The sequence below is a fragment of the Anabas testudineus genome, chromosome 22 (genome assembly GCF_900324465.2).
Source record: "Anabas testudineus chromosome 22, fAnaTes1.2, whole genome shotgun sequence".
NCBI lineage: Eukaryota > Metazoa > Chordata > Actinopteri > Anabantiformes > Anabantidae > Anabas > Anabas testudineus.
Window position 1 is genome coordinate 8491536 of NC_046630.1, and position 13866 is coordinate 8505401.

Below are 13866 nucleotides of genomic sequence, written 5' to 3' on the forward strand. Positions count from 1 at the left end.
AACTAACTCTCTGTCCACTTATTCCCTTATTTATTTATTAATTTATTTACAGAGGCGGAAATGTCAGAAAAAAATAATTCACATTTTATTGTTACTTTTAAAAAATAGCAACTTGGAAGATTGTTAAGAAACCTAAAAATAAAATAAGTGTTAATCAGAAAGTGCAATTTATGTTGTTTTTATTCTGCTATTTTTTATCTTCAGTGTTTCAAACCTGAAGGCCACAGCTACACCCTCCTTTTATTTACCATCACTTCACTGCTGATAGTTTATGCTAATAATCTAATCTAAAACTAAGATGGCCTGGTGTTGAATTTACTGTGCAATTTGTACTCTTCTTTTTTTTTTTTTTATCATTTGGAGGACACATTTGTGTGCCCAAATAAATTGCAGTAGGAAGATATTTCAACCATAATTTGTAATTGTCATTTTAAGAGAGTAGTCAATAACCAACGGTCTGTTGAAAACAAGCTATTGCAAACACAGTACTGGAAAAAGTAAGAAGTTAGCTCTCAATTCAATAAAATCCTAAAAAAGAGCATGCAGCACCTTACCAAAACAATGATTTGATAATAGTAATAATAAAGGTAATAATGGTATTGATATTAAAATAGGAACATGAATAAAAACAGATTGTAACACACTTAATCACACAAAAATCTAACAAAAATCAAAAATGAAATATTTATTACAGCATTTGTGACTGAACACCTTTTAAACATTACGTCACAGTCCTCATACAAGTATTTAATGTATTTTTGACAAAGCTTAAGGGAGACGGCATCTTATCATCTAGTGAGGAACACGTGCTGAAAAAGGAAGGAATTCATGGACATACAATATCAATGCCACAGCAGATCTGAAACTAGCAAAAACATTCTTTTTCAATTGAGGTAAACACATAGAATATCTAACATGAAACAATTAATAGACTGAACTCTGTACGAAGTTTGTTACAATATTCTCTCAGCTTTTTTTTTCCCCAAAAGCATGAGTTCATAATTTAAGTTTTTTTTTTTTCATTTTTTTTTTGTTGTCATTATTTATTTTTTTTAGTTTTAGGGTTTTTTGGTGCATCAACCATCAAATGCTTCTCCAGTGCCACAGAATCAACGTTTGTGTCAGTATCGTCCATATGGCAAGTGTGTTGATCCGCAGGTAAAGAAGCGGCGCAGGATGTTGCTTTTCCACTGTTAAGCTTCCTTCAACAGGCTCTTACCAATGAGAGTCCAGGGTACAAAAAAATAAAATAATATTAAAATAAAAATGTATAAAACCAACACAATCCAGTGCTTGGGCAATTCAAACGAAGAACTTTTTTTTTTCCTTTAAAACCTACAGGGCAACATTCATTCATGAACCAAAAACAAAAAAAAAGAAGAAGAGGGGCATGACAAATGTTCAAACTGAATCTTCTGGAGAGATCCGGTGTCATTTAGCAGCCTTTTCCCATCATGCCCTGTTCTTATGTGGGGGGACATGACCTGATTGCCCTCTATGGTTTGGAGCCTTTTTGAGATGTTCCATCTTCTTATTGTTTTTTTATCCTTTTTTTTTCTTTTGTAGTGCTGTGCTGCGAGACAGTTTCTCCTCCAGGAAGGAGCACACACAGTGTGAGAGAGAAAATGTTAACCTTTAATTCTAAAACTAGTTCAGGAAACATAAACCATGTGATCAACAAAAACAAAAAAACAAAAACAAAAACAAAAACAAAAACAAAAAAAAAATGCACAAGTTTTAACTTGTCTATACTTTTTATACTACAGTAGTTATAACTCTTGGAGTCTTTCTGTTGTTTCTTTTTTAAATCTTCCAGAGTGATTTTTATTTTCGAAGCGTTTGTCACATGAAAGTGTACTGAGTGTGTTTATGATGATGTATGAGCATGAGTGTGTGTGTGTGTGTGTGTGTGTGTGTTCGTCGAGCGTGTGCGTCAGTCCGTTCTTTGCACACATGTACTGTACGTCAAAACATCCTCTGTTGATCTATACCAAAAGCCCAAGACTTTACTAAGTGTTCTTGTCAGCTTGGTCCTCCGTTTGGATGAAAGTAACAAAATTGACAAGTAAAAAAAAAGCATCACAGCTCATCTGGAATTCTGTTTCTTTAGTGTCAAATTCTGGTCAAAAGGGTTCACTATTTATTCTTAAAAATAGTCTCAAAATAGGATTTATTGTGGGCTGCTATTTTCTTTTTTTATTGTTTTCTCGTAGTAGCTGCTGTTGTCGTGGTAGCAAAGTTCCCTTATACTATTGGGCATGGATGTCCAGGCCTTGTCCTCCAGTACTTGGGTCAATGGGAGTGAGCAAAGGGGGTCTCTGTGCAGACATGGCCATTCCTGGGTGCGACGAGGGTCCTCCGTGCATCAGCATGGCGTGGTGAGGGTGGTGGCTGTGGGGGTAATTGGGAAGGTACGCGTGGAGCGGGGGTCCGTGACGAAGCTGGGAGGGGTGAGAGGTCATCTGATGAGGGTTGTAAGTGGGTGGGGCCATGCTCATGCCCATAGGACCACTCTGAGGTACGTACTCCCCTGGCACGCCTGGCAGACCTGAGAGAAATACAGAACGGGAGAAGCCAGTCAATAAAACAATGTCTGGCTCTGGCTTTGACAAGCCCCTTTCTTCATTAACGGGCCTTAATTTAATTTAAACTGAACATCAGCAACAATGAGCCGAGTGGGTTTTATGACACTGTGCCTGTGACTGCAGCACCTTCAGCTTTTACATGTAAAGAGAGACATTATTACACCGGGTTATTTTAGGCTATGGTGAGTGGTTTACAATGCCCAGTAGCGTTGTGGTCAGGTCTCAGGTTGGAAAATGATCCTCAGTCATCCACAGACGCTCTTGTCCTGGAGGATGTGAGGCAAACCAAGCAGCCATATTGATGCGCAGAAGTGCTAATACTTTTACAAGTGGAACAGTCAATTCCCCTGCTGACTTTAGTGACAAACTGAATAGGCATTCTCTCATGGGGACATGCTCCTGTGAACATATTTGATTTAGAATCCCTTAAAGAAGTTATTAAATATTTTAGGACTCAGCTGTATCAGCAAGACAGCGGGTATTAAAGGCTCGGTTCCACCCCTGAATGAAAGCGTTTTAAGAAAAACAAAGTACTGTTTTTTGATGCATAGAGTGGGGATTTCGGAGCTAAAGTAGAAAAGATTAGGAAACAGCAGCAAGACAGGGTAACAAAGATAAAAGGAAGTAGAGAAAGAAAGGAAAGGAAAAGGAGGTGGGGTAGGTTGATGTCCCTTAAGGTGGACTCCACTTTATATGTGTAGAGACCTCAGCATGCTGGCATGTCTCATACTGTGACAGGACCCAGGTCACAGAGCTGGCTCAGCAGTGCCACTGTTTAGCTTTTCACACAGCTGTTTGTTGTAATCAGAAAGAAAAAAAGCAAGATGTGGGGGGTTGTTACTGGAGCCTGGGCCTGAAGTATAGGAACATGGCTGGTGTGGAGGCTTGGACCTTAGGGAGATACAAGTGAGAGCAGGGGGTCCTGCTGGAGCCAGGGGGCCTGGTTCTGGGATTGGGTCTGGGCTGGCCTGCTTTGTAATGTGAACCCCTGGGGGATTAGAAGCTGTAATAGGAGGGGAGAGGTCACTGCAAGGTCACTAGGCCTGCTAACTCTCTGCATTCCTGCACCTTAGTACATTGCAATTAAGAAATTACACTGGAGGGCCCCGGTGAGGGGGAAAAGGAGGAGGACAGAAAGGAGAGAGGAAAAGAGAGACAGCAAAGGCCGAGATTAATGACCGGTCTCATTGGTTGAAAGCTGTGCAATTTTCTAATACTCCATTTCCATGTCAGTTCATTTGAAATGCACATGTTTGTCAGAACAGGTCTCTTAAAACCTCACTACTGGGGTCATAAAATAAATAAATCATTCGGGGTTATGATGGGTGCCCTCACCTCCACGTAACCTAGAGCAGCCCCCTGTTAAAAAGGCCCAGCAGATGTTTTTGACACTGTAAGCTGCTAATCTCCAGTCTCGTAAGCTGCAGTCATTCTGTTAAGTAGATCTGAGACCCCCCCTCCTTTATTAACAAGAGTGGTAAAACCATCTGAAGACAATAACCGAGGACAGACTGGGCCTCTCTCTCTCTCTCTCTCTCTCTCTCTCTCTCTTTCTCCATCACTGCATGCCTGCCTCCCTGGCTGTCTGTGCACTTGTGTTATGGCACAGCAGTCCTGCTCAATGGCTGGCCATAATTAAGTACCAAATATACCATATTGTGTGGCTGTGTAATCAAATCAAGAGAGGATAATATTCCTCTGTATTAAGCTATTAATGTAATTGGTCATGAAGCATAAAGTATGTTACGTAATTAAATAGTCTCAAAATTATATAGCCCTATATTAAGAATTAGCCAACCTGAGCAAATGTTGTCTCTGTGTGGCTGTTTTAGGGAACATTGCTTCCTGATTTTTCTTTTTTTTTTTTTTTTCTGCTGCCATTAGCAAAGACGGAAGAGGATGGCAGAAAACGAGTGAGAGACAGAGGGAAGCAGAGGAAGAGCGAGAGAGAGAGAGAGAGGGGAAGCAAGGGCTAGAGGGGTGAAATGATCTCTGTCGGCAGAATTGCTGCTGTGACCCTTTGGAAAATCCAGTCTCCATTTCCATATAAAGGGTTCTTTTAATCAAGGTAAGTGTTATTATACTGTGCCTCATTGGGCAAGGGAGTTTAGGTGTTAAATAAAATCTCTTCTGCCCTGCTGCCTTTGGGATGTGATATGTCTTGATTTTTCAAATGTCAGCACTGTGGCACTAGCAGGAGGCGGAATGACCAGCTTAATCAGGCTGCTGCCATTTAGCTGTATAGAGATTGTGTGTGTGTGTGTGTGTGAGAAAGAGAGGCAACCAGAAAGCCAGTGACACAGAGGCGCTGCATCTGTATGTGTGAAAGAGATCCCCTCCTTTTAGAGGCAGCCATGCTTCTGTCTACAACCTTATAAATTTAAGTCAATGTCTCCCTGCTCTTGTCTGCGAGTCTTAGGTCAGGCTAGTCGGCGGCGGCCCCCACCCCACCTTAAATCGTCTCCCTCCAGTAAAAAATAATCAAAACACACAGCCCCCCCACGCTCATTCCTCCCTTTACACAGCTCAAACCAAACCCCCAGTGAAGGATTGGCCATGTCACCCATGGCCCGTATATCTCGCTCAGGGACTGTAATGTACTGCAGTGTTCCCGTCTTTGCATATAAGATAATTTGGGCATCAATCCTTCCGCAGACAGATTTATGTCACTCGGAGGACAGTTTCACTTCTCCTTCTTTATCGCTTCACTGGAGCCTGCTTAATTTCTCCCCGTCAGCCCCTTCCCCAGGAGATGTTATTTTTTCCCTAAATGTCCAACATTTGCATTGGCTGTCCAGGATGGGGAGAGCGATGGCACTGTTGTGATAAATAAATTTGTGCATGCCATGCCAGGTTGTTTCTTCCCCTCCTTCTTCTGTTGTCGTTCCTGTTGTCTGGCGCCACAAGTCGGGTCCTCTCTGTCCCAGGACAGTTCCCCATTTTTCCCAAGACTTCAATTCATCCAACCGGCCGCCCCCATTTGCCTTAAAGCATATTGCTAAACCATCTCTGCATGCAAGCCCATAGTTGTTGATGGTCGGGAGTGGGAGCTTGTTGTTAAATTATGGTCAGGGTAAGATGGTGTAGAGGTGGTGTAAGGGAATTGTGGGTAAAAAAAAATAAACCCCACAGTCCCAAAGTGTAAAATAAAAGGAAAATAGCCCAGTACTTACTTCCCCCTTTTTCTTTTGCTTTACAAGATGGAGGTTACATGTAGTGCCATTGCCCATCCATGCCCATATTCATCCCCATTCCACTCATAGGCCCTAGAAAGAAGAGATAAATGCCAGAAAAGGGTCAGCAGGAGTATGAAATCACAGAGTCCAGAGGAGAGCCACTAATAGAGAAGATGAATTTGGTTAGCTTTAGATGGGGAAATGACAAGAGTGGGAGAAAAAGAAGATGTGAAGAAGTGTCATGTTTTTACAGTATTGTGAATTGCATTCCACAAATCCACAAATCCCTTTTTTATGGTCGCTTGTGAGGGATTTTCCAGATGCACTAGATTAGGAAAAAACAAGCAAGGCAGGCAGCAGACAGTCTGGGGAACGGTGAGAGGGTTTTTAAAGAGAAGTGATTTTGTGGTTGTGCAGCACTTGTTAGTATTAGGTTTAGGTGACAGACTTGGGGACCTGCTCCATGCTGAGCAGACCAAATCTCATGCTATAGGTAAAAGGATCAGTGTCGATCATCTCTGCAGAATCTGAGGATGAAACTGGTGTCTAATAAAGAAGGCATGACGGAGAGACAGGAGGCCGACAGACTTACCAGCTGGTCGGATCCCCATGTGTTGCTGACCATCCAGAACGAAGCTGCCCATTGGCTGGCCCTCTGGACTGTATGCTGCTCCTTGGCTCACTGAAGGATCAAGAAGAAAACCTGATTGTAGTCAAAACGTGGACATGAAAAAGGGAGGGAAGGGGAGAAGAAGAGAAAACACACCAGACAATCAGCAATTGTCCCAGCTCCAGCCCAAACATACTGTAAGACATTGTGCTCATGTTTGTGGACCGCATTGACTGACGCGTGGCATGCAAACACGCATACAGTAGGTCTTCATGCATTGCATGCAAGCACACACACACACGCGCGCACACGAGCATCCAGTGTCATTCAAAGCCGTACTCACAGGAGATACATTGTTCTCTGACTGAGACAAGAAAGCATGCAGTCTGACAGGATGAGAGGAATTTTAGCCATAGCAGGCGATTTACCCAGTCAGTTCTGTAGACAGCGTAGTTCCCCTTAAACACAGCATACTATGCTAAACACGCTGATTATCTAAACCTGCCAAATCCTTCAATATTATGAACGATTTATCTGAACAACTGTCTTGATATAGAAGATAAAGTAGCGATTGATTTGCTCAGTTGTATCTCATTCTGTTTATTATTAGCCCTAATGAACTGATGCATTTCAGAGCAGTGTATTCTAGCAATAAAACAGTATTATCTTGGATAATCTGTAATTCGGAAGAATTAGGAAGAGCTTTTAGTCATGCTATTTTTGAGACTGTTGATTGGCACACATTGGTTGCATGCTGTCAAATATCCCACACAAAAGCGCTGCAACTGTAGAAAGAGTCGCCCACATTTGAAAGTGCATCTAATTTTAATCATGGCTCATGTTCGTTTGAACAATCTCCACCCCGGTGTGTAGAGACCTTTTCAAGACATGGAGCTTGCTAATCAACAAAAACAGCTTTTCCCTCCCTGAGACAAATTACTTGGCTTCTTTTCCGTAATGCCATAGTCAATGAAGCTTAGGGTGACTGAATCATTCCACGGGATCGCACAGGCATGTTTACTACTCAGGTTCTGCTGCTTATAATCTGACCACAATACATATGGAAAATGAATGTGTTATCAATTAATCTTATTTATAATGCTATGAAGCTTTCGATAATCAGTTTTAAAGAAATGCAAATCTCTCCCTGCATAAACATCAGATCTAATTTAATCAAGGCATCATGAAAAACCCATTCTCCCTCTTAAGTGCTGATTTTAATGACTGAAAATATTCCTTTTAGGACTGTTAAACTGAAAATTTGACTATGTAGCAGTCATGAAATTTGAAATGCACCAAATGACTATTTAAGATAAAACCTCTGAACAGTGATAAAGTAAAAGCACAACAGAAAAACAAAGGGGAACCCCCCCCCCCCAACACTGTACTGTGAAAAAATTAAAAACTAAACGGTCTTAAAAAAAAAAAAAAAAAAGGAGATAACTCATAAACTGCTGCTAGCATTTCTGGCACTCCTTTTGTGTCCAATTAGTAATTCACAGAGAGAGTGCTAATATACCTCTCTCTCCACTTAGAATGGGAAATCTCCTATTAGAGTCAATCAGCAAACGGCCCGCACGACTGCTGAACACATCTCATTGAGAAAATGGAAAGAGGGGAAGAAGGGAGGGAGAGGAAGAGGAAGAGGAGGCAGTAGAAAGCAATTTTGGGGGGAGTGTATGTAAGGCAGACCTTTAGGCATGATGTGCATGCCAGTAAAGAATCTGGAAAAGGGTGCCTTCATGCTGAGGAAGTAAAGGAAGAGAAGCAGGACTCTACTGTATGCCGGCTGGGTCATACTTTTATGTATTCATTTTTTTTTACCTGCTCGATTTGACTGGTCAATCATGGGCTGTACTATTCTTCTCCTGGCGTTAATGAACCTGGCAGAGAGAGAGAGAGAAAAGAGAGAGAGAGAGACAGAGGGAAGAGAAAAACAAACGTTAAATCACCCTGCATTCACACACAGTAAAGATTCATCACAAGCAACCACAAAGACAAAACAGTTTTGCATGACTTAATGGCAACATTAGCCACTGAGTCCTTGAGAGAGGCGCTCACAACAAAAACAGCAACAAACAAAAGGGCAATTGTGTGCTGACTTGGGAACCCAGTGAGGGATACTTTTAATGTTCCTTATGATCTATTCCCCCCTCTTTTAATAAAGCTTTTGATTATGTTTGGTTGCTATGGGCACCAGGGAGACATTCCTCAAGTATTAAGTGCAGCTTGGTCACAGAAGAACCCTCATCGTGGCACATCTCTTTCTCCCGCTCTCCTTCTGTCTTTCTTAGCTGCACGTAGCGCGCACCGACTTTATGTAGTGTACATTATCCCGTCAGCTCTTTCTCCAAAACAATGCTGTTTTTTGCAGCGTTATCAGCCATTGGAATTTCAAAGTAGGCTTTAAGTTAGCAAAGTGCAGGATACAAATGGTTCCTTTCAGTACTCGCCACCGCTCCACCCCCACCTCCACCATTCCCCTCTGTGGGACCCCTACTCTGGCTGCATTGTAGGGGGTTCTGCTCCCCTTCCAGCTGTCTAGAAATGAGGACCAGGCATGGGCCACTCCGTGCTTTCACAAGGTATTGTTATGTCAGCGAGCCCATCAATTAGGCTGTCTGAAGTTTTATCACCACCACAGCAGCAAATAAGTGCAGCTCCACAAAGCCTCCCCAGCCGGCCTCGGCCCTGTGGCTTTTCCAGTGTAGAGCCGGAGGTCATCTGGAGGTGACTGCCAGCCAGGGGCAACCTTTTTAACCTGGAATGGGATGCCTTGTAGGCTGTGTCAAACGCAAGCTGGACACTCAGGCCAAGCAAGCTCTTTACCCTTCTCTCTCTCTTCCTCCTTTAACCCTCTTGCTCTCGTGCTCCGTCTTTCTCTCGTTCACTTTCACATACTAAAAATGTAATGTGGACTTAGCACTACAGGTACTACCATGTGGTTTATATTAAAGAGAGGTTTCAAATCACACTGGAGCTGTCCAGCATGGAGTCCTTTGCTGGTACCAAAAAAGCACAGAAAGGGGAAAAAAAGGCTCCACCGCCCTCTTCTAACATACAGGCCACAGCACCATCAGTACGGCTAAAGAACTGGTCATTAGAAGGAAGGGAGAGCTGGAACCAATTTGGCCTCCTAATCCCCCATGAAGCCCTGATACCTGCCCTTACCTTCTCCAATGAATTTAAACGCCTGTAATCTGCCCGGCTCAAAGTGACATGGTTAAACATACAAAATGCACGGTTGGGAAAAGAGAGATGCGGTGCTCATTTGCCAGAGGGCATCCAGAGTGCAGGTACGCTGGGGTGCCGTAGGCCCCTGAGAGAAAAAGATGAAACACATCCATATGAGACTAAGAAAGAGTGAAAGAGGAGGAAGGACGGTGGGGTACGTGAACTGGAGTGTTGGATTGGAAATTATAAGATTGCAATGCATGATTTGAGATTTAAAGGACGACTGAGGATAAAGTTTTATTACCTGTGAACGCATTTTTTTGGTAGAACAAAGGGGACAAAGCACTCACTTAAATAGCTATGTTGTGAGAAATGCCTGCAGTGTTTGAGAGGGAAAGACGCTTCCAGCATCAAAACCAGCTGAGCAGGTAAACAGTAAGACATTCCTGATATTACACTCCGTCTTTATGCTCAAAGTTCAAGACTGCTAAAATATACGTCCTCCCTTTCTAGATGCACCAAGGGGCTCAAAATCACAACCATGTGAATTCTTACCTATTTTGGGACATAACCATAAACACATAATATTAGGAATGTTCTTCTGCAGGTGCTAAATTTGCCCATATGGTTTCCAGTGACTGAAGCGAGTGCTGAGGATTATGTTGTATGATCAAAGTGCGGTCTTTTTCTCTGAATGTTTCTTTTGAAACAATGTTCTCCTGCCTGTGTTTTGCAGGTTTTTAAAGGAAATGTATAAGATAAAGTATATAGGAAAATGTTCAGCTATCAGTGTGTTTGCGCTCTTTGAAATAACAATTTTTAGCATGAAAGCAGCTCATTGTTGTATAAACAAACATATGGATATTCAAATATTTTCCCTTCAAGCGGCTCCTGAGATGGACCTGCTTTTTGTCAACATCCCCTATTGGCTAACCACCGCCATATCACACACTCACCCACACACACACAAAGGATCTGTTTTTGTACGCTACACAAGTTGCCACAGTAACCGAGAGGCGATGCGGTGCACTGAAGAGAGTGGGGGGTGACCAAGGGCACCTCTTGTGGCCTTAGAGCACCTTTTATCAGTCTGAGTAAAGCCAATTGAGATTATCAGAGCCATGCCTGATAACACTGTTTTCCCTCGACCCGTGAGCTGCTAATGGTGTGTGCTCAGAACAACACAGCTAGGAATCCTCCAGAGATGAAGGCGAGTCAGCTTGGATAGACAGATAGATGGATGGATCTAAGGACCCAAGGATCTGAGAGAGGCACAGAGGTTGACCACAGGGATTCAGAATTCCCAACCACTCGCTAAAACATACATGTGTGCTGTAAATCCACACACACATCGACACCATGGACACGACCACAACCACCGTCAGTGTGTGTCTGTAGGTTAACCAGAACACAGGAGACTCACAGGGGACACTAGCTAAAAACCTCCAACCCAAAGCCCATGTTTTATTATCTACATCTGGAGGTCTAGCTTATTATGGCCTGCCTCTGCTCAGTGTAAGAGCACAGAAACACCAACACACACACACACACACACACACACAGTACACAGGGTACCTCTCAGCATGGGAACTCTATGCTGTCTTCAAACAAATAATTAAAGGGAAGGTTAGAGGGTCGTGTAGAGGTCATTCCTTGGGATACAGTTCAGAATGTGCGGGCTTTAGCTCAGGAGAAAGTGGACTGGGGAGCAGTTTTCCACCACTGTTCAAGTAATTTGTTCTAGCCAATAACTCTTAAACACATTTTCAAGTTGCATATCAAAAACTGCTCTTGCACCTATACACATGCTTTGGAGCCTGCATGTGAACATGTATGCACGTGTCAGTCAATATGTGTGTATGTGCATGTCAGTGAATTCTTCACACTCTACTGCCAATTGGCATACAGTAGCACTTCCTGCGGACATGCCCTGAAAAAGGTGTCACACGTGCACACAAACACCTGTGTATGCACAGACACAGCATGCAGCTAAGAAGGCAGCTCCGTTATTATATAGAGTGATAAGTTTACTAGTGCTCCGAGTGTCGTGGTTGTGCATGTTGCAGAGAACAATAACAGACACATATGAACGCTGGAGCCAGGACAGCAGGAGTTCACTTGACATGGAGTCTCTGCAAGGCTGGATCCACAGTGCATCCCACAGTCTACTCTTATTTGTTGACAAATTCTATGAAAGGTTACTAAAGTTTTGGCAATGAAATCATAGTGAACCAGTCTGTCTGACTCAGTGCCTGTAGTTACTTTTCTTTTCTTGCTTCCTCATCTCAATCTGTCATAAAGGCCTTGTTTCTGGTTAACTGACTTGCAGCCACACCTGGTAACTTGCTCCTGTTGTCAGCATTCCTTCCCTGACAAATAGTCATGCCAAACCACCCTAGCCTGGAGCACAGCCAAGAGAGAGTGCGAGAGAGTACGAGGGACTTAAGACGAGACAGAGAGCGAGCTTCGCTTCATGGCGGGTCAGGTGCTGTTGAGATTGGAGGGAACCCGAGCCAATCAGGAGTGGGGTCACTTGTTTGACGAGTTTGTGATGAAAGAAAGAAACTGAGCCTGAGCCAGAGTGAGACACGAGAAAAATGCTAAAGAAATACTTATCATGTCGTCTCCAAGAAATGAGCACCAAACTGTGCCAAATGTAGATTCGTGCAGAGAGACTGTGGCTTTGAGATTGTGAGACAGAAATCGTTGACAGCTTATTGTTTCCGTGGCTGACCTACACGTTCCCATTTTGACAACTCATATGCCAAGGACAGGAGTGGAAGTTTCCATTTGTCAGTCCAATTTGTGGCCCCTTGTCTGTCTTTGCAGGAAGATTAGATGCAACACAATCTGAACAAGAACGTGCTAAAGTCAGTCCCTGATCACTGCAAACATGACTGTCCTCTGGTTCCTATTAAAACTCATTGCTTCCATACTTCCACTTCAGACAGAAATAAAGATTCCAAACCCCCAGCGACTGAGTCACAACTTACTAGAATCAAAGGAGGAAGGCTTTAGTTTGCTCCTCTCCGCCAAGAATGGAATGATACATAGAAAGGAGTAAAAACACTCAATGTCCTTTGACTGGGAAGTGCATGCAAATTAACCCCATGAGGAAGGGTGTTTAGTATAAGCAAACACTCATTATGGTCTGGTCGCACACTGGTCACACAGTGGGGCAGTCTGCTACTGAATCTCAACACTGATCTACTGTAGTGTCAGCAACATTGACTGAATCAGATCACAGGGGTCTTAACTGCCCACCGTAACCATTTACACATAGCTTGCCATCCGACTGAAACTACAGTATCAGTGGATTTTTTATAAACTACCACAAAGGGGTTTTTGACAAGCTCCACTCGTCCAGAATGGTGATAAAAGAGCGAGGAACCTTCCTCAAGCTCATCGTATAAGAGAGTTTCCCTATTTCTTTTCCTCATTCCCTTCTTTAAGTTAAAACAGGAGTCAAGAGACATAAGCCGGGCGAACATTACCTCAGCCCCGTGTTTGATTTACTGCAGATGTGAAACGGAGCGAGGCAAGATCGTTTTTTAGGAACGTCAGAGAGGGCCCACGTTTAGGGCAGCCACTGTGTTTACATAGTTTTACCTCTGTCTCTCTCTCCCTCATCCACAGTGCTTCCATTCCCCCCTCCACACTCCTTTGTCTGCCTCTCAAAGGGGAACTGTTTCACCTCTCCTCCATGGACTTTCACTGACCTGTTTTTCTTTCCCTTTTTATTACTCCGCTCATTGCCCTTTTGTGGCACCCCCCCCCCCCCCCCCCCAGCCCTATATGAGTAACATTTGCATTGCTCTGTCAGTCTAGCTGCAGAAGTCATTCCTCTCTGAAACCCAGGGAGTACGAGTCATTAAGACTCGAGTGGAAAATCAGACAAAGAATTATATATTTGTGTTGCAAACTGACACGATTTAACGAGCAGCTAATTAAAATAAATCAATAGCACTGCGGCATGCTTGCTCTGTGTCTGTCTCTCTTTTTTCGACCTGATTTTCTGGCAGCACCAAAGAGGTGGAATACTGCAGTGTGAAGCGTAATGCTATGCTAGTGATGGTTTTATCCTTAAAATGAGGCTTTAGCTACCGCCTGTGCATTATGATGAATATGCGAGAACTCAATGGCTCATCACAAAACAGTAAAGCCCTATAATTAAGCCCTATCATTTGAATGATATAAATATAATAGCAATAACCCCAGATATAACTGTACAAACAGCATAAGAAACAAACACTGACATCTCTCCCACTATTTACCCTTCAACTAATACTTTTTGCCTCTCTCTCCTGTCCAGCGAGGGCAT

At 43.1% G+C, this 13866-nt stretch overlaps 1 protein-coding gene across 5 annotated transcripts in view; it reads right to left on the reverse strand.

The window, feature by feature from the left end:
- Positions 1-661: 661 nt before the first annotated feature.
- meis2a (Meis homeobox 2a) overlaps positions 662-13866 on the reverse strand; it is a 77037-nt gene continuing 63832 nt past the window's right edge. For 2 of the 5 annotated variants that reach the window (XM_026339918.1, XM_026339917.1), the window contains exons 10-12: positions 8196-8254; positions 6354-6464; positions 662-2548 (exon numbers count right to left, since the gene is read on the reverse strand). In XM_026339918.1, the coding sequence (XP_026195703.1) occupies positions 2250-2548; positions 6354-6464; positions 8196-8254 (469 nt within the window). In that variant the 3' untranslated portion in view covers positions 662-2249. Of the gene's footprint in view, positions 2549-5758; positions 5852-6353; positions 6465-8195; positions 8255-13866 lie in introns of all 5 variants that reach the window. The other 3 variants (XM_026339920.1, XM_026339921.1, XM_026339919.1) reach the window with 3 other exon arrangements.